The sequence below is a fragment of the Arvicola amphibius genome, chromosome 1 (assembly GCF_903992535.2).
Source record: "Arvicola amphibius chromosome 1, mArvAmp1.2, whole genome shotgun sequence".
NCBI lineage: Eukaryota > Metazoa > Chordata > Mammalia > Rodentia > Cricetidae > Arvicola > Arvicola amphibius.
The window spans coordinates 69,332,451-69,356,117 of record NC_052047.1 but is presented as its reverse complement, the minus strand read 5'-3'; the positions used below and the strand labels follow the sequence as shown (position 1 = coordinate 69,356,117).

Here is a 23,667-nt window from a genome sequence, read left to right as displayed (position 1 = left end):
GGTAGGTGACATCTCTCTGAGTCTTAGTGTCTCCATCTGTAAAACAGAGACAAGAGTGAACACTGCACTTAGGGGGCTCCCAGAGAGTGCCCAGGCCTTGGGTTTCTTATCTGTAACTTGGACAACTTTGCCGGCCCAGCACGGAGTGATGAAAAGCTCCAGTCGGGGCAGGATATGCGGGGTGAGATGCCCGGGACAATGGCACAGCTCAGGAAGCTTTTGTTGGGTCGATGGGCGGATCCTGCATGTTTCGGGAACCGGGTTCCTCAAAGATGTCAGAGCGGTGTGCCTCCGGGCGTGATTACTCAGGAGTGGTGGGTTCGGGTCTTGGCAGCTTGGGGGGACCGCGGCCAGAGCCTTGGTTTCCCGGTCTGTGGCGCAGGTGGGCACCTGGAGGGCGTCCTGGCGGGGGCGCGGGCGGCTTCCGGGTTGGCGGGGGCGGGGGGCGAGGGGCGGGCGAAGCCTAGCGCCCCCGCCCTGCTCAGCCCGGAACCGGCTCTGCGCGACCGCGGCAGCGGCAGGGACGACAGCATGGGCGGTCCGCGGGCCTGGACACTGCTCTGCCTCGGGCTCCTGCTCCCGGGAGGCGGCGCCGCGTGGAGCGTCCCGGGCGCCCGGTTCTCGGGTCGCAGGTAAGTCTCCCCTAGATCTGTGCAATCCCGGGACTGGGGCAGGGAACTGGACCCCAGCTCTGTGTAACCCCGAGCCTGGGAGCAACCCCGAGCCTGGGACAGGGACCCGACCCCAGCTCCAAACAATCCCGGGACTGGGACAGGGAACAGGACTCCAGCTCCTTGCAACGCTGGAACTGGGACAGAGACCTGACCTCAATTCCGTGCAAACCCGGGACTGGTACAGGAACCCGACCCCAGCCAGCTCCTTGCAACACCGGGACTGGGACGCGGACCTGACCTCAATTCCGTGCAATCCCGTACTGGAGCAAGGAACCTGTCTCCCACATTGGTGGCAGTCTGGGACTGGAGCAGGGGCTCCTTCTCTCATCCCCATACCATAAGTGTGGGGGCGGAGACCTAGGCGCCCGGTGCTCTGGAGAACCCGCTCACCTACCCATGTATGAAAGGACAGACAGCCTCCCCTACTCCTCCCCTGAGATCCCAGAGCCCCCAGAAGATAAACCCATGGCACTGTAACCAAAGCCCCTCAGGACTTCCGTGGGCCTGGCCCTTCAGGGATCCCCTCCCCTTTTCCCTGTTGCTTACTTTTTTTTAGTGCCCCAGCTATTTATTTCGCTTGGAGGAAGGACTGGGGTGGAGTCTGCACAGTGGGTCAGTGTCAGAGGCTCCCCTGGGACCTGGCATTTGGTTGGAACTCCAGCAGCCTGTGACTCTCTGCCGGCTTTTGTGGAGTGTTTCCCAGGACAGGGTCCTGTGGGGCCTTTTCTAGAGGGTGTCTTTCAGGACTGAAGAATGAAGGAAAACCTGCCCCCATTCAATAGAGGAGCAAACTGAGGCCGGTGATAGCCAAGATCGGGCCATGAGTGAAAAAGCTGGGATTCTCATCTCCCCCTGGGCTTGATGGCAGAATTTGAACCTGCCCTGGCCCCTGCGCGGCCTGCGGTCCCTGCTTCTGTCTCCGGGACAGACAATGTGGACTAGCCGGGCCTCTTGGTCCTTTCAGCCCATTCACTGGCCCCGACCCCGGCCCCGGCCCCCTGCGGCCTCGGTCTTTCATTCTTTTCAGAAATCCCCCTTTCTCAGTGGTCAGAGGCCAGCAGGCCCCGGGGAGCGAGCGAAAGCAGGGGCAGAAGAAGGGCAGGTAGCCCTCTGAGATAGGGACAGCCGTGTGGCAGATGTCACAGCACCACCTACAGTGTGCCAGCCACAGCTGGTTTGGGTTGGCCCTCTTCCTACTTCTGATGCCTCTAGAACCTTCCCCAACTGCCATCCGAGGCTCCTTCTCTTTTAGAGAAACAGAGGTACAGAGATGACCCGTCCCAGCCCGTACAGCGAGCCCCCAGAATCAGATGCTGACTTGAGAGGGACTAGGAATGTGGGCTTCCCAGGGTCAGATGGTGGAAGAGAAAGCGTATAAAGCGTATGGTCATATTCCCCACAGTCAGCCCAGAGCCGCAGGGTGTCCTGTGTGGGAGCTTTGCCTGTGGGCAGGACTCTGGCCTTCGCTGGGGTCTGTTCCTCCATCTCTGTACAGACTGCTGTCACAATGTCGGTGTCACAAAGCCTTTCCTGCTGTACTCTCACCCCATTTATAGACATAGGGACAGACCATGGTCATGAGCCTCAGTTTCCTTTTTCGCTGTTCTTGTGTTTGAAGGTCTGTTCTGAGAGTGAAAACCAGTGCCGGCCACGTATGTGGATCCCCACTGTGCCCCATTTTAAGTAGGGTAGGGACCTCAAACTGGAGTTAACTGAGGTCCTCGGCTGCCAGGGCCTCCCCCCAATGGCCCTGTCCCAGCATCTTGGAGACAGCATGGGGATGTCGCGCCCCATCAGCCCTCCCTTCACTCCCAGCCAGGCGCCCCAGGCACCCCTTGGCAGCTGAGGGACTGAAGGCAGAAAAGAAGCTTTGTGCCTGAGGAGGGGGTGGCCTGGGAAGGCATCCAAAGGGCCACCCCCAACCCCAGGAATGTGGTGAGACTTCGGGCCCCCTACAGCTAGGGTGCCCAGGGGCTGTGCAGAGCCACCTTGGAACATGTCGTTGCTGCCAGCCCATATCCCCTACCATGTAGGATTGCTTTCTGCCCCTGTGACATCCCTCCCAGCCTCAGTCCCGTTTCTCCGAATGGCTCCAGCCATTCACAGATGCCAGTTCTATGCCCACATGGCTAATCCCAGGCAGGTGCCTTCTCTCAGGCCCTCAGTTTCCCTCTATGTAAAGCCTGTGGAACCTTGTGAAGACAGCATGATGCTGGTGTCCTGGCCCCTTCCTACTAGGCTGTCATCAGCCACGGCTGACTGTGTCACCTCAGGCCAGGAAGAACCGTCTCCAAAGGTAGGGCTCACGGAGCACTTTGCAGGGAGGCTGCTCTGCCCTCCCCATTTGCAGATGGGCATAGCAAGGTCTGAGCCAGTCAGGACCATGTCCCAGGGTCACTGACAGCTGTAGGAAACTACATCACAGGACTGGAGCTGCACCCTGGTGCGGTTCTGGTTCTGGCTCTTGTCACCCCACCCCCACCGGCCTGTCTCAGTTCTTTCCTCTCCTTTTCAAAACGGCCCTTGGCCCCTGGCCCGCTTGGCTGCCTTCTGCAATTAGTTCCTATCGCTGTTCCGGATCGCAGCCCTGGGCCCTGAGGAGACAAAGTCCCCTGGGCCGCTACATGCAGGGAGTGGAGGGTGGGTGAGTAGGTCCACTGGGAGGACCGCCGGGAGGACCATTGGGAGGATCGCTGGGACCAGGATGAGCTGGTTTGGCCTGGTTTTTTTGCCCCTCTCAGTGGCCTCTGGAGGTACTGGAGGTGCTGGGTGGGCAGAAGTGGAGGACCAGGAAGGGATGTGTTGTCTCCTCCCAGCCTTTCCCGTGACCACCTCTCAGCCTCACCTGGCCCCTGGGCACCTCACATTGGCCACACCTCAGGGAAGGCAGTCTTCAGAGACGGCAGGGTGTCTGAATATTATTGCATCTGTCTCTGAAAGCCTTGGGTCTTGACTTCTCTGCCCAGGCTGCTGTGTTCTGTCATGCAGTCATTCAACAAACATCCCTGAGATGAATTCTGTATGGACTTGGTCCTTTGCCTATGCCCTCATCTCATGGGAGAGAATATAGCTCAGGGCTATTGTGCGTGGCTGAGGAGACCTCAGTCTTGGCTGGACCTTGAAGGGACCTTAAAGGAGTGGAGCTCTGCAAATAGATCCTAAACAACAGAAATGGAATAGGGCAGCCTGGCCAGTGAGTGCTCAGTAGATGTGAGCAGCACAGAGGATGGAAGGAACAGGGCTTGTAGGACAATGGGGAGTCATGGTGGACTTTGAGTTCCATGGCAAGCAGAGACCGTATTCAATACATGCTTTGCAAAAAGCTTACAGGGACCACTGAGATGGCTCAGCAGGTAGAGGTGCTTGCCACCAAGCCTGATGACCAGAGTTCAATTCCAAGGTCTCACATTAAAGAACAAACTGACTCCCACAAGTTGGCCTCTGACCTCCATACACACACTTTGGCATACACACAGATGCATGCATATGAACACACACATGCATATGCATACAATATGCTTGCACATGCGCACACAAATGTACGTGCACATACATGCATACACATACATACTTACATGCACACATACATGCATAGGAATGCATACAATTATACACACACACACACACACATGCTTACGCCCACAAATAAGATGTAAAAAACCAAGTCAAGGGGCTGGAGAAATGGCTCAGTGGTTAAGAGCATTGCCTGTTCTTCCAAAGGTCCTGAGTTCAATTCCCAGCAACCACATGATGGCTCACAACCATCTGAAATGAGATCTGATGCCCTTTTCTGGCCTGCAGGCAGACACACAGACAGAATATTGTATACATAATAAATAAAAAAAAAAACCAAGTCAAACCTCCTGCTATGCTTGGAAGTGGATGAGGTTGGAGCTTGGGCTTATGCTCCATCAGGTGGAGGAGGCAGCTGCTGCCGACCTTGCACTCCTTCTGGCTTGAGTATCCCTTTCTGTATAAAATGTCTGGTCAGCTACTGGCTCCAAGTGTCCTACACAGGGGATTCAGGCAGAGTTTGGCATGTGGCAAATAACTGGGAACACTGTGAGTCTCCATAGTTCTCAGACTGCCCCTGCCTCATTCAGTGCTGGGGGTGGGGGGGCGGCTATTCTCACGCATGTAGAGCATAGCTGGGTGTGCCGTGTGCCCAGAAGCTCAAATGCATGTGAGCCCTGCTGGGCCTGCCTCTGCCAGTTTGTGTGTGTGTGTGTGCACGGGTGTGCATGGTGAGACTATATGACACTGTCTGTGTGGAAACATACAGAGGACATGATCTTAGACTGTCCACAGTGTGTGTGTGTGTGTGTATGTGTGTGTATATGTATGTGTATGTGTGTGCGTCACACATGTGTAGAAGTCAGAGGACAACTTTGGAGAGTTGGTTTTCCCCTTCTACCCTCACGTGGGTTCCAAGGATTCAACATCAGGCATTTGCAGCTGAGCCATTTGCCATTTTATTTTATTTTTCTGAGGTGGGAGTCTTGCATTGTCACCTGGGCTAGGCCAGCCGATCCTCAACCTCAGCCTCCAGAGCACAGACAATGCAGGTCAAGCCACCACACCTGTCTAAGGGGTGCCGTGAATGGAGCCAACCATGTTTCTCTTTTGTTTCCTCTCTCTTCCTGATGCTCAGAACCTGCTGTGGTTAATCCTCCATTCCCTACCTCCCTTAACATGTAGGGTTAGGTCGCTGGTTTGTGCTTGTCCCCATCTGTGGATGCCATGTGAGAGGTCAGGTACTGCCTCACTGATGCTAGTGTCCCCTCTGTGAGACAGCTAGGATACAATGCTCTAAGCACAGATGACTGACCCATCAGGATGCCGAATTGCACACACTGGGTTTACTATATGCTATGGGTATTTAAATGGTTCTCTACTAAGCCAGAAAGACGTCCTTCCATTTTAGAGAGGAAACTGAGATCCTGGGAAGAGAAGACAACATGTCACCAAGCTGGGGGCACAGAGTCAGATTTGAGCCCAAGAATGTAGCTGGCCATGCCTGGCCTTTGATTCCAGAGTCATTGGTTCTCATCTGCTCTGTGTGTTGGTTGAGACATGGTTTGTGGCTCTGTGAAGGCCTCAGCCTGGGAAGCTGCTGACCTTGGGCTCAAGGCCGTGAAGAGTAGTCTGCAGGGAAGACAGCCCAGACTGAGAAAGGCCACCTGACACCATCTCCTCCTTCCTGAGCCCCAACAAATTACTCTAGGCTCCTGACCCCAGGCTAGGCTGAGGGCTACTGAGCACCTGGAATGTCCCTGTCCCCTCCCTGCACCCTTCCAGCAGTCCCCACCCCCACTCAGCTGCCCTAGCTCCACTCCACCTACACGGAAGAGAAAGCTTCAGTCTGTGAGGCCCTCATCCTCTGGGCCTCCCTGGAACCAGCCAAGGGGAGGGAGGCCCAGGGAAGGGACAGCTGATGGATGGGATGGTCAGGCTTGACAGGAGCAAGAAAAGTGAGAGTCATCACAATGCTGGGCATGGTTCAAACCTGGCACTAGTTTGAGCGGCTATAAGACCATGGCAGAAGGCTAGGCCTCAGCAGGCTAACCTGAGAACCGGCTGTCACACACAGTCCAAAGCTAAAGAACAAGTGCCCTTCCAGGCAGCGGGAGCTTGGAAAATGGCACATGCCTGTGGTCCCAGAGTTAGGAGGCAGAGGCAGGAGGATTGTTGAGACCAGCCTGGGATACTTAATGAGAGCCTGTCGTAAATAAACAAAGAAAAACAAAGTGGAGGGAGAGAGCCCTCGCCCAGCTTCGGTGCAGGAGTCCCTGTGTGTGCTCACCCTTAAGATAAGCCATGCTTGTCAAACAGCCTCTGGGGCCGAAGTGCTGTCCGTCTCAGACCCTGATTGGAGCCTGCTTGTGACAATTCTTCCTTCGCTTGAGTTCTTACACCCTGATGTAAGGGCCACTTCCCACATGGGGAGGCTGAGGTTCTGGAGTCTCCAGTGTTCTCTGTGGGTGGTTGTTGGCCTCAGTGCCAGCTGACCCCAGAGTTTGCCTCTTAACCCCTGACTGGAAATGGTTTTCCTAAGAAACAGGTGAAGATTCAATAACTTTGAAAAGGTATGCTTCTTTCTAAAAGGCTTCAACAGGCAGCAGGGGATGGGGAGGGGCAGTAACTCAATGTTAGAGACCAGAAGTGAGGCAGAGCCCTGATGATCATGCCCTGCTCCATCTTGCCCTGTAGCTCATTCCGAGGCCTCCTGGGAGCCCCTAGCATGGGAGCTATTAAGTTTTCTTATGAGCTAGAGGCTCTGTAGCTACCACACTTAAAAGACACAGAACCCAGGGGTCTCCCTACCTGGAGATCTGCGTGGAGTTCTGGGCCTGCCACTTGAACTTCCTTTCTGTGGGTCTGTCTTAGAAACTGGTGCTCCTACGTGGTGACCCGCACTGTCTCGTGCCATGTACAGAATGGCACCTACCTCCAGCGAGTGCTGCAGAACTGCCCGTGGCCCATGGGCTGCCCTGGGAGCAGGTGAGTGGCACTGTGGTGGGGAAGGAATGCTGGCTCTTCTCGTTGGGGCACAGCACGGGCTAAGGCCTGAGTGATTGCATGGAGTGCCCAGGAAGTCCGGGGGCCTCGGGATAGGTGAGACAAAGGCAGCATTGTGTAGGGGGAAACTTCAGGCCTCTGCATGGAGGGATCATGCTAGAGCTCTGAGCTGCACAGGAAGGAGCAGGCTAGTCCGTGGCCGTGGTGGTAAGTAAAGAGCTAAATCCAAGGGTGGAAGAGGAAGACGATGTCACCAGGAGAGCGGGAAAGCTGGTGGAAGGCTGAGCTAGCACTCCTGGCTTTTCTTTTCTTTCAGCTACAGGACGGTGGTGAGGCCCACATACAAAGTGATGTACAAGATAGTGACCGCCCGCGAATGGAGGTGCTGCCCTGGACATTCAGGGGTGACCTGTGAGGAAGGTAGGAAAGCCTGGGACCTGGGACCTGGGACCTGGGATCTGGGACAGTGAAGTACCTCCCATCCAGATGATGCCTTCTGTCCCATTCATGGTGACAGCTGGCCTCTTAGGCGCCCAGGTGACTTCACTCTTTTAAGTCATACCATCCCAAGGCCTTTCTTCTAACTTGTGTGAGCCAGCTTTTTCCATCACTAGAACAAAATACTTCATGCAATGCATTTACATAGCAAAAGGGTTTATTCTGGTTCACATTTGGAGCTTCCAGCCTGACTGGTTGGTTGGTCTTAGGGCTTTGGGCCTGTGGGAAGGAGTACATCTCATGGCTGATGCAGAAAAGACTGGATTGGGTGCTAGTGCCCCTGTAAGGGCACATTCTCAGTGGCTCAAAAGGCTCCTCCTGGGCCCCACCTCCTCTTTTAAAAATAGTTTTTGGTAGCCCAGGTAAGTCTTGAACTTCTTTTTTTCGGGGGCGGGGGAGTTCGAGACAGGGTTTCTCAGTCTTCGAACTTGCTCTTTAGACCAGACTGGTCTCAAACTCACAGAGATCTGTCGCCTCTGCCTCCCGAATGCTGGAATTAAAGGCGTGCGCCACCACCACACAGATACTCTTGGACTTTTCTGTGTAGCCTCCTGACTCCACCTCTCGAGTACTGGGATTATAGGTATGTGCCACCATGCCTGGGTGCTTCATGCGTGTGGGGCAAACATTCTACCGACCGAGCTACATCCCCACCCCATGGACCCCGTCTTTCCAAGGTCCACTAATAGTGCTGCCCTGAGGACCAGTTTCAGCATCTCAGCTTGTGGGATGTTCAACATCCAAGCTCTGCACTGGGGAGACCCATCCAGATGTCCCCACAGGAAAGCAAAGCCTAGACCATTTATCTGAGCCAGCTAGGAAAGGGGGACAGTGATCCCCACCCTGTGGCAGAAGAGTCTAAGACCCTGCGAAGTCGTGGTGCCCAAAGCTACATGGCAGACTTGGAACTGAAATGCCATCTGCCTGGTTCTGTTGTCTTGGGTCTTTGGAGGTACAGTCATTTGTATTCCCCATGTGCAGAATGTGTCCCATCCAGAGGGACCCTTTCACACACTGCCCTTGTACGTGCTCAGCTTGGGGTGGCTCAGTGCTGGAGCCTGCATCTCCCCCTGGGCCTTCCTGCCTCCTGTGCTACTGCCTGCTTTACTGCATGGCTGAGCTCACAGCAGCAGGTGAGAGACAATCAAGAACTTCATTCCCAGGCTTGGCCCTATTGGGGAGGCGCTGGCCTTAGCGCAAACAGGGACATTGAAAGTGGGGCTCTGCCTCAGGGGAGTGAGGAGCTGAGTGAAGCCACCCCCAAATTCATCCGGGGGAACTGAAGGCAGAGAGGTGGGGTTGTAGGCCCAGGGTCCATTATGAGTGACATAGTGCTTGCTTAGCATATGCAAAGCTCTGGGTTCCATCCCTCACATGAGCTGACACAGGAGGAGATTTGCCAGTTCTGAGGCAGGGCTCTCAAGTGGAGCTGCAGAGAAATGGGGTGATCAGACGCCCCTGCTGGGGGGACCATGCAGTCAGTATGGGAGGGATAGAAGCCTGGACCAGTGCCTTCCCCACCCATGGAAGAGAAGATGGAAGGGCCCCAAGGGTAAAGGAAAGCCAGCTGCTAGGGGCAGCTGCCAAGGAGACCACAGGGGCACTGTGGCCAAACCCCAAGATGTGGGAGGTCGGGTGAGGCCTTATCAGACAATGGCTACTGTGTCCCTGGGGCCCTGGTGAGCAGGTGAGGATAGAGCAGATGTGGGGGCAGAGACTGCAGGCTGTGTGCCAGACCACTTCCAATGTCTCCCGCTGTCTCTGTGGGGCCTTCAGAGTCCCAGCCTGGGCACCAGGTACCCGGGGTTTCCTGGCCAGGCCAGCTTCATCACCCACTAGCTGTGGAACCTTTAGCTCAGAACTCCCCAGGCATTATGCAAGAGCCCCGGTCTGGAGGATTGCAGTCTGAGCACTGTGCCTGTTCAGAATGCGGAGTGGGGGGAAAGGGTATGGTGGTGCTCACCTTCAATCCCAGCACTTGGGAGGCAGAGGCAGGAGGATCTCTGAGTTCTAGGCCATCCAGGACCACATCGTGAGACCTTATCTCAAAACAAAACAAAAACAGAGTATGTGTGTGCGTCAGTAGAGGGCACCAGGCTGTCGGGTGCGCTCATGACAGCCTGGGCTTTCCATCCGAGCCTCAGGGTCCCCACCCGTGATAATGTTGAGTCTGAGAATGAAGTCTGTTTTCCCAGGTGTTCCTAGGGCGAGGTGGTGTGTCAGGCTTCACGGTGATCGGTGGGATAGGAGGGCTCTCCCACCTACAAGGCTAAGGAGAACAGAGGCCCGGTCCAAATATTCTGGAACTGTTCTGGGTGGGGAGTTGGGAGGTGTGGGGACATTGCTGGCTCGCCATGGGCTCTGCCCTTCCTCCCACAGCTGGATTTAGGCCATCTTCCCCCAGCTGCTTCCCCTGCTGTTGGCTGCTCCTGTGGCCATCCCATAGCTGTGACATGACCCTGGGTCCCAGAGCTTCATTTCCAGCTACAGAGGAAGGGAAACGTTGCCATTCCAGAATTTAAAAAAAAAAAAAAAAAAAAGAGAGAGTTGTGCCTGACGTTTTTCATATACTCCAAATAAATCTTTCTCTCCTCTCTGCAGCCTATGCTGGGGGTGACCATGGTGACCCAGCAGATACAGGGACCCATTTCCTCAGTCAGTGGCTCAGCAAGTGATTGTACCGGTGGGCTGGCTTCCTCACATATGGAAAGGGGACGTCCATGCTGTGACAGTAACATTGTTCATGACCACCATGAAGGTCCCATGTTAAGATGGGGATTGTGAGGCTCAGAAAGGAGAAAGGACCAGCCTGGGGTCACACAGCATATAAGAGCCAGGGTTGAGATTCACCCGTCTTTCGGTCCTTCCAGACTTTAGGAGGAGGCAATATGGCTAAAAATGACCTGGCTCAGGCTCTGCCTGGCCACCTACTTGTGGAAACAATGGAAGAGAAAGATCCAAAGCCAAAATATACTACACAGGCAGGGCAGGCAGAGAGCTGGCACAGTGCCAGGGCCTTGGCTGGAAGAGGGGCCAGTGCCTAAACCTGTGCAGAGGGTGGGACTGCCCTTCCCTTCCCTTTCACCCCGTAACTCTGTTGCAGGGCTCCCTGAAGACTTACTGTCCACCAGTCCCATAGTCCAGATGATAAAAACTAGGCTCAGAGAGGGTGTGGGTCTTGCACAAGGTCACACAGTACGTAAGTATTGTGACCCAGTTCTCTCCAATGGCATCCTGTCTCAGCCCCTCCTGCAATGACAGTGACATGGGGAAGGAAAGCCACCAACTGTCCTCTGCATCACCACAGTGAGGCTCAGAGAGGGGAAAGCCAGGCCAAGACGGCTCCAGAGTGAGGCTTGCGTTCTGCTGTAGCACAGCGAAGAAGACTCCCCGAGGAGCTTGATCAGACAAGTGGGGTGCCGTGAGGCTGGCCTTAGCACCCCAGACAGAAAGGTGGAGAAGCTGGGGCTCACCCTCCTCTGTTCATGGGTTCCCTAGAGACGTGTGGCCTCTGCTTCTCTTCATTGGTTCACTGCCTTCCAATATGTCTCTTTCCTAGAACCTCCACGGCCCCTGTCCCCCACGGTGGGGAACCAGAGGTGGACATTCACTTAAGAATCCACAGCCTCAAAGCCTCAGAGCAGATGTGAGACAGGGTGTGGCCTCTCCCTTCCAGGGCCCCTCAGCTTCTCCGCTCTCCAGAGCTGGTCACCTCCACATATGTCTGCCTGTGCCATCCAGGTGCCAGGTACAGAGCCAAGCCTCTGCTCTATAGGCTCAGAGTTCTGAGTGCTAAATATTCTGTCATCCCAACCGTTTCTACCACCCATCCACTCCCATTCCTGTCTAGAAGGCTTGGCCAGCCCCTCCTCCCTGCTAATCCAGCAGGCCACTGCTGTCCTACGTTCCCATAACACCCAGCTTCTTACGCACACACCCTTCACCCTGTGCCACACTGGCTTTCTCCCTGCACCTTGTGGCCTTGGCAGTGGCTAGCTGGTCTGCCTCTGACCACCTTGGTGCTCCGAGGGGAGGCTGACTAAGCTGACCCCACGGCCAATGTGATCCTTCAGCTCCAGTGCCTGGAACGGGCCTGGCAGAAAGTGAGCACATAATGAATGAACCCCACCCACCCTGACCAGGCCAGGAACGCAGCAAGCCTTCCCAGAGGCCCCCTCATTGGGCTGGAGGTTTCTTAGAGCTCAGAGCCCCAGCTCTGACCCCTAAGCCCTGACTTAGGCCACCGGCTGGCAGTCAGCAAATATTTACATCCGCAAAGTAAATTCACACAGGAGACATAACCCAGCGAGGAAGGCTGTGGCGATGCGGTCTGTGTGGTCACCAAGCCATGTGGGCCTGGGGGTCAGATGTGAACCAGGAAGCCCCTCCCCCGGCTCTGCTCTATCTCAGGAAAAGTCAGAGGGTTGAAGGTGTCCAGAGACCCCCAAACTGCTTCTTCCTCATTTCCAGTTTGGGGAAGGGTTGGAACCCAGCCCACCTGGTCCTGCTGCGTGGACAGGGCAGAGATCTCCTCTCTGGGCCTTGGTGCTCTTCCGTGCCCTACTGTGTGGAAGGACACTGGTACAGGAAGGGAAACACGGGGCTAGAAACTGCAGAACACACCGGCCTCGGGGGTCAGCACACTGAGCGATGAGCACTTTAGCAGGGCATTGGCACCTGATCTGTTTAGGAGGCCTTCCTAGAGGAGGTGGCATAGGAACCATGGCTGTTGGAATTGGGGCAGGGGATGTATACATGCAGACAGTTGGGGACCTCCTGGATAGTGGGAAGTGCCCCAGAGTGAGTGGGATCTGGGGGTCTGGGACCAGCCTAGGGCCCTTCTAGTATACAATATGGGCCCGGAAGAGTCTTTCAAGGCAAGAAGGACCTCAACCATGAGCCTGCTTTAGCGTCTTTGACCAAACACCAACGGGAGTGATGGAATATCTTAACCATAGCAGGACATCTTCCTGCCCAACCCAAGCATCTTCACTAAGCTGTGTACACTAAAAGGCCCACAGCATGGCATGTCTCCAAAAGTATTTTATTTGCTTATCAGAGCTTTGGGAGGTTTGCCTGATTTCTGTGAACCCTAAATGAAAGCTCAATATTTTCTAGTCCTTTCTGAATTTTATTGTTTCCTTAAACATTTTTTCTCTGCTTTGTAGCTAGGTGTCTTAGTTGGGGTTTCTATTGCTGTGAAGAGACACCATGACCGTGGCAACTCTTATAAAGGAAACATTTAATTGGGGTGGCTGGCTCACAGTTCAGAGGTTCAGTCCATTATCATCACAGCAGGAAGCATGTCAGCATGCAGTCAGATGTGGTGCTGGAGTAGAAACTGAGAGTCCTGCATCTTGTAGGCAACAGGATGTCGACTGAGACCCTGGGTCATATCCTAAGCATAGGAAACCTCAAAGCTCACCCCACAGTGATGCACTTCCTCCAACAAGGCCATACCCACTCCAAAAAAGCCACACTTCCTAATAGTGCTACTCCCTATGAGATTGTGGAGGCCAGTCACATTTAAACGACCCCAGTGGGGATGGAACCTAAGGCCTTGCTTGTGCTAGGCCAGCAATCCTCCCCTGAACTAACCACACCCCTAGCCTTACACCCAGACGTTTTTCTCTTTTAGATTTACTTATTTTATGGGCTTTCTGCTTGCGTGTTTGTATGTGCCCACATCTCCTGGAGCTACAGATGTTTGTGAGCCATAATGTGGGTGCTGGGAACTGAACCAAGGGCCTCTTTAAGAACAAGCACTCTTAGCCACTGAGCCATCTCTCCAGCTCCAAAATAATATTTTAAAAACAAATTTTATAATCTGGTTGTGTGTGTGTGTGTGTGTGTGCATATGTGCGTGCATGCATGTGTACGCATGTACATAGGCACATGAGAATGCGGGTATCCAAAGAGACTAGAAGGGGGTGTCAGATCCCATGAAGCTGGAGTTATAGGCAGTTGTGATCCAAACAATGTGGGTGCTGGGAACCAAACTGGAGTCCTCTGAAGGAATAGCAAGCACTTTTTCTTCCTTCCTTCCTTTCTTCCTTCCTTCCTTCCTTCCTTCCTTTCTTTCTTTCTTTTTCTTTTTCCTTTTATTTTCTTTTCCTTTTGGGGGGGTTTGTTTTTGTTGTTGTTGTTTTCAAGACAGGTTTTCTCTGTGTAGCTTTGGAGTTTGGAGCCTGTCCTATCCTGGAACTTTCTCTGTAGACCAGGCTGACCTCAAACTCACAGAGAACTGCCTGCCTCTGCCTCTGCTGGGATTAAAGGCGTGCGCCACCGCCGCCCCGCAATAGCAAGCACTCTTAACCACAGCCAGTCTCCCCAGCCCCACCTAAACATTTTTGAGACTAGGTCTCTCTGTGCAGACCAGGCTGGCCTCAAATTCCTGGTCATCCTGACTCTGCCTCCTGAGTGTTGAGATTGCAGGTGCCCACCACAAGGTCCAACTGAACTTACTTTGCTAACTGGAATTCACAATCACTTTGAGCTACTCTATCTATACTGCTGCTCCAGGTATGTGTGTGCATGTACGTATGTGTGTGTGTACATGTATTTGTGTATACATGTATGTGTGTATGTGTATTTGTGTATATGTATATATATGTGTGTGTATGAATGTATATGTGGGGGGTGTCCAAATTATGTACATGTGTGTGGGTATGTGTATACATGTGTACATGTATGTGTACACATGTGGGAAAGCACACACGCTATATATATATATATATATATATATATATATATATATATATATAGAGAGAGAGAGAGAGAGAGAGAGAGAGAGAGAGAGAGAGGCTGGAACTTGACATTGGGTGTCTCCCTTACTCTCACTCTACTTTTCTTCTAAGACAGTGTCTACCGCTGGTGCTGGAGCTCGCTGACTCAGCTAGCCTGGCTGGCCGTACCATACCTTAGGGATCCTGCTTCCTCCCTCTGTCCCCCAGCACTGGGGTTAGGCATGTGGGACCACACGCAGTTTTTACATGGGGGCTAAGGATCGAACTCAGGTCCCCATGCTTGCACAGCAAGCACTTTCCAGACCGAGCCGTCCACAGCCCTTCTGTTCATTTTTCCAGTTCTTTCTGTCTCTGGGTTAAAGGTCCCAAACTGAATTGCTTGGAAAGTGATTTGCAGCTGCAGGTCCACTGATCAGTAGCTCAGACAGCCCGTGTGCCACTAGAGCATTTGTGAGCTCGTCCTCGGGACGGCCGTGTCCATCACCTGCACCATTTTGCCTGCTAGTGTGCTTGCTGGGAGCTTATGTTTTGCTTGCCTGAGGTATGAGTGTGTTTACGGACAAAAGTTTAATCAAGGAGCTTGCAGTCCTGCAGGGCTTGTAGGACTTTTCTTGGCAGATACAAGATGGAAAAGGTCCTTGTCCCAGTGAGCAGGAACTGAGGTCAAGGGACAGACAAGTGGTGGTCGTCTGGAGAGCTGCTCTAGTCAGTATGTCTTCGAGGGTGTGCCCACACCAAAAGTGCTGTGGGGATTCAGTGGGTGTGGCCATCGTGGTCTTGACCTCTTTTCTCACATTCTTACTCCTCCCACTCCTCAACTGGACATTGGGAGCTCAGCCCAGTGCTCCGCTGTGGATCTCTACGTCTGCTTCCATCAGTTGCTGAATGAAGGTCTATGATGATATTTAAGATAGTCATTAATCTGACTACAGGGCAAGGCCAGTTCAGGCACCCTCTCCTCTGTTGCTTAAGGTCTTAATTGGGGTCATCCTTGTGGATGCCTGGGTCCTGAGCTAATGGGCGCCCACCAACTCCGGTCTGACAGCGAGGGAACCAGCATAGGACCAAACATGGCTTTCTGAATGTGGGTGACAGTTGTATGACTGGGAAAGAATGTGGGGCCGCTGGCAGTGAGACCAGGATTTATCCCTATTGCGTGTTCTGGCTTTTTGGAACCCATTCCCTTGCTCAGCCTAGATATAGTGGGGAGGGCCTTGGTCCTGCTTCAAAGCAATGTGCTGGACTTTCCTGACTCCCCATGGGAAGCCTTACCCTCTCTGAGGATTGTGCGGGGGTGGGGGGGGGGATGTGGAGGGAGTGAGACGAAGGGAGGGAGTGGGAACTGGATTTGGCATGGTAAAATGAGAAGAGATACTTGGGTTTTTTTAAAAAATAAATTTTTAAATAAAAGAAGCTAACTATGGTGGTGCACACCTCTAATCCTAATGGTAAGGAGGATTAGGCAGTAGGAATAAAAATTTTAAGCCAGCCTGGGCTACATAGGGAGAATCTCCTCTAAAATCAGGAAATAAAGCTAAGCATGGTGACACCTGTAATCATGGCACCTGGGAGCTAGGCATGGTGACACCTGTAATCATGGCACCTGGGAGCTAGGCATGGTGGCACATGTAATCATGACACCTGGGAGCTAGCATGGTGGCACACACCTGTAATCATGGCACCTGGGAGCTAGGCATGGTGGCACACACCTGTAATCATGGCACCTGGGAGCTAGGCATGGTGGCACACACCTGTAATCATGGCACCTGGGAGCTAGCATGGTGGCACACACCTGTAATCATGGCACCTGGGAGGTGAAGACAGGAGGATCACAAATTCAAATTATTGACCACACAGTGAGTGCTAGGTCAGTGTAGGCTCTATGAGACATCACCCCCACACACACTGCAAAAGAAGAAGAAGAGGAGGAGGAAGAGGAGAAGGAGGAAGAGGAGGAAGAGAAAGGAAGAAAGAAAGGAAGGAAGGAAGAAAGAAAGAAAGAGAGAGAGAGAGAAATGAAAAGACAGACTGGTGCTGCTTTGGGTCTGTGTTTTGCAAAGAATAATCAAGTGGCATTTTGCATTCTCACCTGGAACAGAAAGATAAAGGGCTGCAAAGGGTTTGTCCCCTGCTGGATGCTAGCCTTTCCCGTCAGGTGGACATGCAGACAGTCCCAGCTTGGGTTGGGTCATGAACTGAAGAACAGAGGGAGGACCATGAGTCAGTCACTTCATCCCTCTGCCTCGGTTTTCCCCGTTTCACCATCCACTTGGCTGTTCCTGGGACCAGAGAAGGACGCCTGATTGCCCACCTGTTAGAACCATATGGTCCCAGTTTGTGGTGGTAAAACCAAAATAAGACATACGTGGGGTGCTTAGAATGTGCAGGAATGGATGCGCGTGCGTGCATGCATGTGTGCGTGCGTGTGTGTGTGTGTGCGTGTGCGTGTGTGTGCGTGTGCGTGTGTGTGTGTGTGTGTGTGTGTGCACTCACTAAACTCAAGTCAACTGCCGTCACTGCCTCTTTTAGAGCTGTGCTGAGCTTTGCAATGCACTGGGCACTTCATGCTGGAATCCGCTCTTTTCCGGCACTTCCATCTTTGCCACTGTCTTGACTGCAAACCCCGACTCCTGTATCCTGCAGGAGGCTCTTACACCCACCCCACCCCTGTACCTGAGCAAGTTGCAGGTCCCTGGGACTCTTAAGGAAGTTGCCTGAGCAAAAACTCCCATGTGCACACAGCAGAGCCAGGCAGCCTCCCTGCTGGGGGCTGGCCAGAGAGACCCGTCTGGTTTGGATTGCCGGCGCCTCTCATTCCCTGCCTCAACCCACAGCCCATGTCCAAACAGCCAGGCTGGTGCCTTATTTGGGTCTTGTCTCCCCCCAGGATGACACTTCATGGCCTTAAAAGGCAGGCACAGGGGGCTGAGGAGGGCAGTTAGCGTTGTCGGCTGGAGAGCCCTCCAGCTACGCCTTCCGCCTTGGCTTGGCCAGCCTGTCCCTCCAGCTGTGTGGAAACCCAGGCCCAAGAAACCAGACCAGCCAGGCTGGATAATCCTCAGGGTGTGAAGCGGGTAAACTCCTGGAATGGGCAGCCAGCCTCTCCCTGGCTTTCATTTAAAACATAGCACTTCAGTCTTTTCTTACTAAGTGGGGTCTGGAGAGCAAGCACAGCAACCGCGCAATCACTTATTGAGCACCTACTGTGTACCTGAGCCCTGTATATGTATGGCAGACCCTTTGCATGCGTCACTCTCTCCTGGCTTTGCCGAACAAGAAGAGAGGCCTCGCTGCTGCGTTTTACAGATGGGAGCATAGAGCAGGTCAGAGAGGGCAGATCACACAGGAATTGGGAGCTGGGCTTGTCTGTTAGCTCTACCCTCTCAGCTCCGTCATATACTGGTTCCCTGGGGAAACCTTCAGCTTATGTGTGGCCCCCACAGACAGCCCACCAAGCCATCCACCTTGTTAGGTCCTGCCTCCTTATCGCCATGTGACCCAGGGAAGTTACCCCACCTACCTGTGCTTCTCTGTACCTGAAGGGGAGCAGAGATGGTTGCTGGGGCAACGGCAGCATGATGAGCCAGGCTAGCTCAGGTCAGCAAACTCTTAGCCCACTGTCCCTCCATTGCAGGCTCTCCTGGCCTCCTGGAGCCTACATGGTCAGGCAGCAACATGCGACGGATGGCAGTACGGCCTACAGCGTTCTCAGGTGGGTCTGGGGCAGCCTCGTGGGGACTTCTGGGCTGGAGGAGACCAGAGTGGACCGAGGGGAGTGTGGTGATGGTCCCTGGAAGTCTGCTGGGTCCAGCAATAGAGGATCAAGGGTAACACTACTTTACCTCACCCCCCGCCCCCGACAGAGAGCCTCGAGGTGGGCCGTGTCCCTAGAGGGGAGTCTGAATTGGGCCAGCCACCCTGAGACTTGTGACCCTGGGCTTTTGTAGTTACAGCCCAACTCATCAGTTTCCTCTCTGTACTGGGGAGCCTGAGGCTTCAGCCAGATGCTTCCAAGCTTCACAGCTGCCCACGATGCCTTGTTCAGTCTACTCCCCTGAGCAGGACACGGAGGGTCAAGTGGTACCTTGCCCTGTCCAAAGTGCCATAGCCAGGAGTGGGCAGCACTGGGCCTGGCTGCTCTGAGCTGTGTGGGTTACTGTATTGGACACTCACTGAACCTTGTCCCAAACTCAGGTGCCTCCTGTTTGGCATTTGAGTAACACACAAGGCCATGGTGAGGACCAGAGTGGCCAGTTTGTACAGGCTTTGTTTTAAAAAAAAATGAACAGAGACGCTGGAGTGTGGCTCTGTGAGAGCCAGACAGTGGTACCTGTGAGGCCAGTAGCATCCGACTGTGGTCTGTTGATTCCCAGAGCTGGTAGCCCAGGTCCTACCCTACCCAGTAGGAAACAACAGGATTTCCTGCCTATGGCTTTAGTGTTGGCCATTTGGATGCTGAGACCACCAAACCGGGCCCCAGAGCCTGTGCTGGGAGAATTGTTCCATTCTGAAGGCTTCTCGAATAGAAAAAACCCTGAGGGGTGTAGGCCACCTGGGCCTGCAGTGACTCTGCAGCCCAGCCCCACACTGCTCCCCCATAGATTAGGGTTGTTAGGGTGAGGCCCCTAAGGGGACCTAGACCTCTAGCCTTAGCCCAGCCTTCCCCTCCCCACAGGTTGTCTCAACTGCAGCAAAGTGTCTGAGCTGACCGAGAGACTGAAGGTGCTGGAGGCCAAGGTGGGTGAGCAGTCCTCCATCTTGCCCTGGGCCTTGGAGACCTTGGCCCCCCCCACTCCTTCCTGTACCCCCATGCCCATCCTCTGAGCTTCCACCCTTGGGCAGTCATGGCCCTGCCCTGCCTGATGTCCCTCCAGCTCTTTGCCCTCTGCTCCTTGGTTGCCCTCGCCATGAAGCTACTGCCCAGTGCTACAGCCTGGCATACCCTCCAGGAGGCCCAGTTCCAGGCAGATAAATCAAGGCAAGGCCAAGCACAATGACAGCCCCTCCTGCCTCTCACCTTTGTCCTTTATCCTGCCCCTCCACACCATATACATAAATGAAAATGCCCATTACATATCTCAAGTTATCTCAAGAAGGGTTTTAAGGTTACAAAATGAGACAGTAAACACAGGGTCAGGAAAGCTCAGAAAATCTGGAGTACATGCCAGAAAACGGTTTACAGAGACTGCCTGTGTCCCGGAAAGAAAACCGGCAGCTTCTGAGACAGGGTCTTACCCTGTAGCCCTGGTTGGCCTGGAACTCCCTGTACAGAGCAAGCTGGGCTCCTCTTAGAGACCCACCTAACTTTTTAAATCATATGTTTGTTTGTTTATTGTGTGTATGTGGGGTTCTCTCCAGCCAACCTATGGGTCCATCAAGTCAGTGGCAGGACTTTACTCACTGAGTCGCTTTGCCATCCTTTTGGGGGTCATTTTCTTAAAGGCACTACAGATATTGCTGTGTGGTGCAGGCTGGTCTTGAACTACAGATCCTACTGTCTCTACCTCCTTAGCAACTGGGATTACAGCCATAAGCTGCCACCTTTTTAGAAAACTATATTTATTTATTTGTGTTTAGTGGGCATGTCAGAGTGCCGGTGTGTGTGTGTGTGTGTGTGTGTGTGTGTGTGTGTGTGTGTGTGTGGAGGGCAAAGGACAATTTGGTGGTGCTCTTTTCTTCTACTGTGTGGGTCCTGGGAATTGAACTTAGGGTGTTAGGGTTGGCTGCAGAAACTTTTCTCAGCTGAACCATCTCATTGGCCCTAAGCTACCACTTTTTTTAAAAAATTTATTTATTTTTTATTTTATGTATATTGGCATTCTGCTTACATGTCTATGTGAGGGTGTTGTATCTCCTGAAACAGGAGTTACAGATAGGTGTGAGCTGCCATGTGGGTGCTGGGAATTGAGCATGGGTCCTCTGGAAGAGCAGCCAGTGCTCTTAACCACTGAGCCATTTCTCCAGCCCTTTCCTTGGTTTTTCAAGACAGGGTTTCTCTGTGTAACCCTGACTGTCCTGGAACTCACTCTGTAGACCAGGCTGGCCTTGAACTCGCAGAGCTCCGCCTGCCTCTGCCTCCCGAGTGCTGGAATTAAAGGTGTGAGACACTACCACTGCCCTGCAGCCACCACGTTTTAATCATCTTTTTCTTCCAGGGTTTCTGGACATGCATGGATACACACTGTCTTTTCTCTATTATAGCCCTCCTCTGGGAACTTGTCCTGATCAGATGTGGAGAAGTTTAGTAAAGTGTTAGCTGTCATAGGGGAATCTGGAAGCCATATCACAGCAGGAGGAGCAGTTACATAATTAAAAACCACCCGTTGTGAGGACAGGCCACCGCCAGTGGTCATCTCTTCTTTTCCTGACCCATGGTCAGAAGCTTGGCATATTTGCAGAATCTTCTTTGTCCTCGGCCCTAATGTAGGTGTGTGTGTGGGGGGGGGGGGTCAGACACTCCCAGTTTCCCCTGCAAAATCTCAGTGGTACAGCACTTGCTTGGCATGCAGGAGGCAGTATGCCAGTCTTCAGCATGCACACGTGCGTGTACACACACATATGCACACAGCTCCTCCCGACCCCCTGTGGAACTTTAACAGAAGCAGGATACTATTATGGCCAGCAGATTCCATGATCACAGAGCTCAACTTGGGTGGCAGCAGCAGGACGGAATGACTGTTCCCCGGGGCATATTATGACGTGTGACACTTCTGATGACATTCTGGGCCCTTGTGAGCCCAAGGTCTCCACTCACAGCTGGATTCTGCTGGCTCCTTGGGCCTCCTGACCCCCAAGGCCAAGGCTGGACTGTCCCTCGTGAGTTCCTGGCACCCACCCATCTCTGTCTTCCTCCATAGGTAGCTGTTCTGAGTGTCACAGAGCGGACAGTGTCCTCAATCCCAGCTACCCCTAAGGACTCTGCCCTGCTTTGGGGTTCCCCACCTGCCCAGGGCAGCCCTGGAGATGGAGACCTGCAGGGTAAGGGGCACAGCAGGGTATAAACCCCCATGTGATAGTTTAGGTGGAGAAAATGCCCCCTCTGGTCCCTCAGGGCACTGGTCTTCCCAGCTCTCCAGTGGCCATGAGTGGAAGCCCCTGGGGATTCCTGACCACTGGAGTCTAGGAAGCAAACAGTCCCAGTTAAGGGAGGGAGACCTGGGATCTTCCCTCCCAGGCCCAGCAGGGATGCTGACCTCTGCCTAACTGCTCAACCCAGGGTTTACTAGGACCTAGTGGGAATGGGAGGGGTGCATGGCTACCTCAAGATAGTAGGGTCTGTCTGAAGACGGGGTGGGGTCAAATGCAACCACAGAGCTGCCAAGTTCATGGTCTTTTCTCTTCAGACAGAGTTGATCCTTGGGAGCTGCCTGGGCCCACTGGCCCCAAGGGAGACAGTGACAGTCAGGACCCAGTGAGGATGAGAGGCCCACCAGGTGAGTGCCCATGGGGCTGCCTCCCAAGCTTCTTTTTGTATTGTATTGGTGGGTTGGTTGGAGATTTTGGGTTTTTTTGTTGTTGTTGTTGTTGTTATCATTTGTTGTTGTTTTTGTGGTTTAAGACAGGGTCTCATTATGCCCTTTGGCTGGCCTGGAGCTTGCTATGTAGACCAGGCTGGACTTGAACTCAGAAAACCACCTTTCTTGGCTTCCCAAGTGGTAGGATTAAAGGCGGGTGCCCCCACGGCTGACTCTCTTCAACTTATGTAGACATCCCTCCTGCCGGGGGACTAGAGGATGCTTTCATTGGTGTCGTCAAAGTGGACAGACCTGGTCCTCTTTTTTATGTTTTATTTATTCATTCATTAGCTAATGGGCATATGATTTCTAGTTTTGACTACTGTATATAATACTACTATGAGCATTGAGGATACATTTTTTCTTGTGAACAACAAAAATTGTTCTGCTCTCCTGGGTATATCCAGCACAGAAATTGCAGTGTCCTCTGGGAACTCCCAGTCAGGCCTGGTCCTCTTCCCTGGCCCCTGCTCACCAGCCCTGCAGTGATGCCTGTTCATTCTTGGGCTGTGAAACTGTCTTGGTCCACTTGACTCCTGCACTCTACTCAGCAGACCCTGAACTGGGTACTGGGTGGAACTGGCCCAGTCTTTGCCTCCAGGATCGGGGATAGCTAGGCAGATGAGAAATAACAGTGCCCGGCCCCTCTGACCAGGGTTCTTTGGAGGACACTGGGAGGTCTGGAAGCCCTCCAGGAGGGATCCCAGGACAGCCTGTCTGAGACAGAGGGCGCGATGCTGTGTTCCTTCATCCCTGTAACAGATGAACGACAAGGGCAGGCCTGCGTACCCCACTACCCCCGACGTCTTTATCCCGCCTCCCATAAGCCCATCCGTTCCTGTTCTTAACTGTAGGTCCACAGGGACCCCCAGGGCGCCCTGGCCAGACAGGAGCTGCCGGCATCCCTGGAGAGATGGGCCCTCCAGGACCTCCAGGACCTCCTGGGCCCCCAGGCCCCCCAGCCCCTGTTGGACCACCCCATGCCCATATCTCCCTGAATGGTAAGTCCCCCTGGGGTCCTGGGGGCTGAGGTGGGGTAACTAAATCGGAAGCAGCCATAACCCTGGTACCTGTGGCCATCCATCCTGTGTCACCTGCGTGCTGGACTTGCCCAGCTGTCACCCTGCTTAGCAGGTACTGCCAATCTCTGTTCACCAAAGGACACTGAGGCCAGGGAGGAATCGCATGCCCTGTTCACACACTGGGGAGATAGGGAGTGGTTTCAGACTCACCTGGCATTAGGCCCTCCCCATGCCTCAGAACTGGCTGCAGTCCAGCCCCTCGGGGTGCCGGGCAGCTCCAGGCCTAACTCAAGATTTAGACTCTGAGCTCCCAATGTCACAGCCCTGGGCCTGTTACTCAGGGTAGCTCCAGCCTCTTCCCCAACTGAATACCAGCATGGATCCCAGGCATCTCCTGCAGGTAGCCTGGCCTGACCTACCCGCATGCTGCCAGAGGTTGGAGCAAGGGAGTACACAGTGGCAATTTCAACTCCATCTGCTGCTGCTGCTGCTGCTGCTGCTGCTGCTGCTTCTTCTTCTTCTTCTTCTTCTTCTTCTTCTTCTTCTTCTTCTTCTTCTTCTTCTTCTTCTTCTTCTTCTCCTCCTCCTCCTCCTCCTCCTCCTCCTCCTCCTCCTCCTCCTCCTCCTCCTCCTCTTCCTCCTCCTTCTTCTAAGTTTTTTGAGACAAGGTTTCTCTGCATAGCCCTGGCTGTCC

The 23,667-nt window shown here is 53.6% G+C and overlaps 1 protein-coding gene across 4 annotated transcripts in view; it reads left to right on the top strand.

Moving 5' to 3' along the window:
- Positions 1–502: 502 nt before the first annotated feature.
- Emid1 (EMI domain containing 1) overlaps positions 503–23,667 on the top strand; it is a 46,536-nt gene continuing 23,371 nt past the window's right edge. For all 4 annotated transcript variants that reach the window (XR_005283003.1, XM_038310455.1, XM_038310462.1 and 1 more), the window contains exons 1-8: positions 503–632; positions 7,062–7,175; positions 7,510–7,613; positions 18,072–18,149; positions 19,113–19,174; positions 21,295–21,415; positions 21,781–21,870; positions 22,806–22,952. Coding sequence is in view for 3 of the 4 variants with exons in the window: in XM_038310455.1 (XP_038166383.1) it covers positions 532–632; positions 7,062–7,175; positions 7,510–7,613; positions 18,072–18,149; positions 19,113–19,174; positions 21,295–21,415; positions 21,781–21,870; positions 22,806–22,952 (817 nt within the window). In the remaining variant the exon portion in view is untranslated. The remainder of the gene's footprint in view (positions 633–7,061; positions 7,176–7,509; positions 7,614–18,071; positions 18,150–19,112; positions 19,175–21,294; positions 21,416–21,780; positions 21,871–22,805; positions 22,953–23,667) is intronic.